General features: G+C 40.3%; 1 protein-coding gene across 1 annotated transcript; it reads left to right on the top strand.

The window, feature by feature from the left end:
- Positions 1 to 266: 266 nt before the first annotated feature.
- LOC126790381 (probable pectinesterase 67) lies at positions 267 to 1,883 on the top strand. The gene is made up of 4 exons (XM_050516596.1): positions 267 to 689; positions 1,047 to 1,253; positions 1,353 to 1,603; positions 1,721 to 1,883. The coding sequence occupies exons 1-4, from the start codon at positions 267 to 269 to the stop codon at positions 1,881 to 1,883; spliced, it is 1,044 nt and encodes a 347-aa protein (XP_050372553.1).
- The last annotated feature ends 3,005 nt before the right edge of the window (positions 1,884 to 4,888 follow it).

The raw sequence follows: 4,888 nt of genomic DNA, 5'->3' as shown, positions 1-4,888 counted from the left end.
AAGACCTTGTTAATTATAACCATAAAAAAGAAACACTTTATAACCAAACAAACAACAAATCCAATGGATGCCCATTAAAATAGACAAAATCTTGTTATTAACTTCCAAACAACGACAACCCAAGTTTAGACACCCCTCATTTCAATCAAAGAGAAAACCTCATAAATTTGTAGCCTCCCAATAATTTGCTGTCACTTCAAATTTACAAACCCTCTCTTATTTTCCAAACTTTCCTCTTGTTCTCCTTGGTCCTCAGCTCCTCATCAATGATGTTCAAGTTACAAGGTTCAGTTGCCTTCGCAATCATATTCTTCGTCTCCGCCTCTTTGACTCATGGCGGCAACTCCCCCTTATCAGAGACAAGGGTCGACTCTCCCCTCCTGACTGAAAAGCTCCACAGCAACCAGACCATCATGGTCGATATCAATGGCGATGGCCAATTCAAATCCGTCCAGGCTGCCATCGATTCTGTCCCCTCAGGGAACAATAAGTGGGTTATCATCCATGTTAGGAAAGGGTGTTATAGAGAAAAAGTGCACATACCCAAAGACAAATCCCATATTTTCTTGAGAGGCAATGGGAAAGGAAAGACGCACATTGTATGGTCCCAAAGCTCTGAGGACAACATGGAGTCTGCAACTTTCAAAGTAGAATCTCCATTTTTCATTGCCTTTGGGATCAGTTTCAAGGTTTATCATTCCCCCTTAACCCTTTCTTTTTTCCAATTTTATCACATTATGCAGTTTTCATAATCTGTTTTAGGTCTCCATTTTTCTTTTGTAACACCAAGTTCCATTTCCGATTTAAAAGATTTATTTGGCATAACAGAATGCTGTTTCTGACGGGTAAATTCGCCCTCCAATCCTGGAAAAATACTGGACACACGACACACTATCTGAATTGAAGTACTTATTGAAAAGTTTGTAATCAATATTAGGGTTGATGAAACAAAACAACGAAATTCAGGAAAGGAGCAATAACATGATTAGGGTTAGGATTAGGGATAATGCAGGCTTTGGTCTAAATTTGGGGTTCTGAATATGCAGAATGAGGCACCAACTGGAGTGGCATACACGTCGCAAAATCAGTCGGTGGCAGCATTTGTGGCTGCAGATAGGGCTGCGTTTTACCACTGTGCTTTCTACAGCACCCATAACACCCTCTTCGATTACAAAGGCAGGCATTACTTTGATAATTGCTACATTTCAGGCTCAATCGACTTCATCTTCGGACGTGCTGCATCTATATACCATGTAAGTTCTCTGATCGATCACATTCTTAATGAACATCCCTCTACGATCGCAAATCGTGAAACTGAAAAACTGAACATACATAATAAATAATGTGTGCAGAGCTGTGAGATCTTTGTGATTTCAGACAAGAGGGTTACCATCCATGGGTCTGTAACAGCTAATCACCGAGAGAGCGGGGAGGAGCACAGTGGGTTTGTATTTATCAAAGGCAAGGTGTACGGCGTAGGCGATCATGTCTACCTGGGTAGAGCCAAGGGTCCGTTCTCAAGAGTTGTTTATGCAGAAACCTACCTCTCCAAGACCATTGTGCCGGAGGGCTGGACCAATTGGAGTTATACTGGAGATACAGAGTAAGAACTAATTACCCTTTACCCTAAACTCTAAGCACAACAATATTTGATCACATCGAAATGCATGCATGTCCAAACTCAAGATCATACTTGTTCATTTTTGTTACATCTAAACAGGAACCTGTACCATGCGGAGTACAAGTGCAAGGGGCCAGGAGCCGAGTTTTCCCAACGCGCTCCATGGGCGAAGCAACTCACGGAGCACGAGGTTGCACCATTCTTGATGATCGACTTCATCAGCGGACAGGAATGGCTGCCGGCATGGTTTAACGAACTTTAACTAGCTAGGAGGAGCAGCACATTGATGATGATACATGGACCCCAAGTTTACGTTTGATCAATAATTTGTTCGATCTCGAACCAATGAACGATCAGTCGTGAACGAAAATGATGTATACGATTCTATATAATCTGCGATGCAATCTAACGATTGTAGAGTAACATCGTCTTATGTACTCCCGAATATTTTGTTAATTCAGATTGTTCTAAAGCGAGTTTGTATTTACTTAATTGTAACTTTCCATTTTTTGTATGATACATTGCTTAGAGTCTTCATGTTTCGTGAATCAGGTCTGTTTTAAACCCAAACTTAGAATGTGACTATATGGAGATAGAGCGATAGACACACTGTAATTATAAACAAGGTTCTAGTACTGCTGCAAGCAAAATTAAGAACAAAATGTTACACAGACGAAGCATTAGCTTCCAAGATAATATCTAAATATCCTAATATATCATCAATATATTCCCGATATATTCACCGATATTAAGAAAATGATACAATATTCTAGATATCCTTTCAATTTATCGTTGACTGATAATTTCATAGTTAAAATCCGATATATCGGGTCAATCTGATTTTAACCCGATATATCGGGCCTTTTTTATTTTATTTCAAATAAAAATGTTATTGTTTTATTTTTACAAGGAGAAAAATAATAAAATTTAAAATTGAGATGCGATGCGCTTTAAATTAATGAAAAATTTCATCTTCTTCGAACACAAAAATTTCATATTCATATTCAAAATGAATTTGAACGCCGATATCTTAATTAGGGAAGTTGAAAACATCATCAGGTGAAACCTCTAACTTCATATGTGGAGCAAACCCACTGCCTATTTGTCTGAAATCCAACAATTTCTTATTTAGACACTTGTTTTTATTATTTGAAACTATTTGTGTATTTTTATTTGGTACTTGATTGAAGTAAAATTCATAAATTTAATAATTTTAATTAAAAATAACAAATTGTTCCGGGAGAATTACTATTCTACCCTTGTGTGTGTCTTAGCCTAATAGGTTTCCTGTTAGGAGATAGATTAGCATCTCTGTAATAGATTAGGACTCCGAATCCTACGGGATTGTGGTTTTGTAATGCCTATAGATAGGCCCCCATATCATTCAATAATACACAATTATTTCATCCTGAAACACGTTATCAGCACGTTGCTCTAAAACCCTGAACTTTTAGAGCCCTAGAAATTTTTTCTCTTCTCCACCGCCGGCCGCCGTCGTCTCCGGCCTCCGGCATCTCCTCGTCGGCACAGCCCCTGCTTGCCGTTGTTGCAGCCCCGCATCCCTGCACGCAGCCAGCCTTGCTGCCCTGCAGGCCCTGCTCGCTGCCCCTGCACGCAGCCCCGCACGCAGCCCTGCACGGACGCTCGCGACACCTGCAGCCCCGCTCGCGACCTCTGTAGCCCCGCTCGCGACCCCTGCAGCCTCTGCATCCTGCCCTACAGCCCCTGCGACCCCCCTGCTGCCCCTGCACGCAGCTCCCACAGCCCCGCAGGGTCTCTTCCGCATTCGCTCCGCAAAAATATCATTTTACCCCGCAAGACCCCGCATCAGAGGATTCAAAATTGCTCATCTCGCATATGTACGCAAGAAACGCGAACTGCACAAGCAAACTCTTCGCTAAAGAGAAGCTACTCCCGTCTTCTCTACCCTTTTGGGCCTATGGCCTGCCGAGCACAATAGCTCTATGGGCTTCATACTATATTTTCTTTTCCTTTTCCTTTTTCCTATTTCATTATTTGAATGTTCATTGGCACGTTTTTATTTCTAACGATATTTCACGTGCTCATATAGGTAAAATCATTGCTCGTCCTACTATGGTGATGACATTCATGCCGAGATGGATGATACTTTTGTCATCTACATATGATTTTGATCGTATCCTCCCAAGATTTTATGTCATCGGACGACGATCGAAAAGGATTTCATCAAGCAACTTCATGCATGACGATCGATTTGCAGAGAAATTTAATTATATGCGGTCTATTTGGCAGACCAACAAGTATGTTTTTCTTAAAGTTGCTGCTTTTGAAGATATATATATATATATAAATTATCGGGCGCTATTAGCCTTTTTCATGTTTTTTTTTCCGGCATTTCTTATAACGCCGATGAGACCAAAGAGGGATATGATTCCCCTCTTGGTCGACGTTTTTTGTGTGACGGTCCTGGGGGAGTCACGTTATTATTTAAAAAGGAAGATATCGATTTCGTGTGGTCGCCTGAGTGCACCGCTGTTTTGGGTGCGATCATGAGAATTGCCGATATGCATTGATTATTTTGTGACCATATACATCACAACCCTTCTAATTCCGGTTACATACTTGAATATTTCGCTTATTCGAAACCTATACAACCCTCGTTTCTTATGGATGCGTTGCCATCGCGACTGTTATTTGAATGTTTGAGTTTTCTTAAACTCATGTCTATAAACGATAATCCCAAGGTCTACGTACTTATTTATTTGAGTTGATTCATTACTCTGATGCAGCACTATTTGCTGACAAAAGATCCCAAAAATAACGAATTCTATGGGACACACTTAAAGTGATTTAATGAACGTCTATGACGTTGTATTATCAGAGTTGACCTTGATGCATACTCCACATCAAAGAAACGCATGACATTCTTGGCACCTGTATCTATTTCTTGAGGGAATTTTGGAGATGGAAACGTAACATTCTTCCATTCTCAAGTAAGCACATTTTTGAGCCTCAGGCTAAGGCTCCGCCCAATCCGACATGCAAGATTTTGTTGCTACAGACTTTTGATTAGTCAATCTATTTTGACTATGTCTTCTGCTTACTATTTTTCAAGTATGATGTTGGCACTGCCATGATTATTGCTCGACTTTAGCTTAAGTCGTCTATTGGAATTGGAAGTTTGTTTGTGTTGTATTAAATATTGGCATATCCTATAAAATTTATCGTATTTCTTGTTTACAAGATGGACTCGTGAGAATTTTATTTGCCTTGGCTTAGCATGCATGG

This window comes from Argentina anserina, chromosome 4 (genome assembly GCF_933775445.1).
Source record: "Argentina anserina chromosome 4, drPotAnse1.1, whole genome shotgun sequence".
NCBI lineage: Eukaryota > Viridiplantae > Streptophyta > Magnoliopsida > Rosales > Rosaceae > Argentina > Argentina anserina.
Note: the sequence above shows the minus strand (reverse complement) of the source record. Positions and strands in the feature narration are given on the sequence as shown.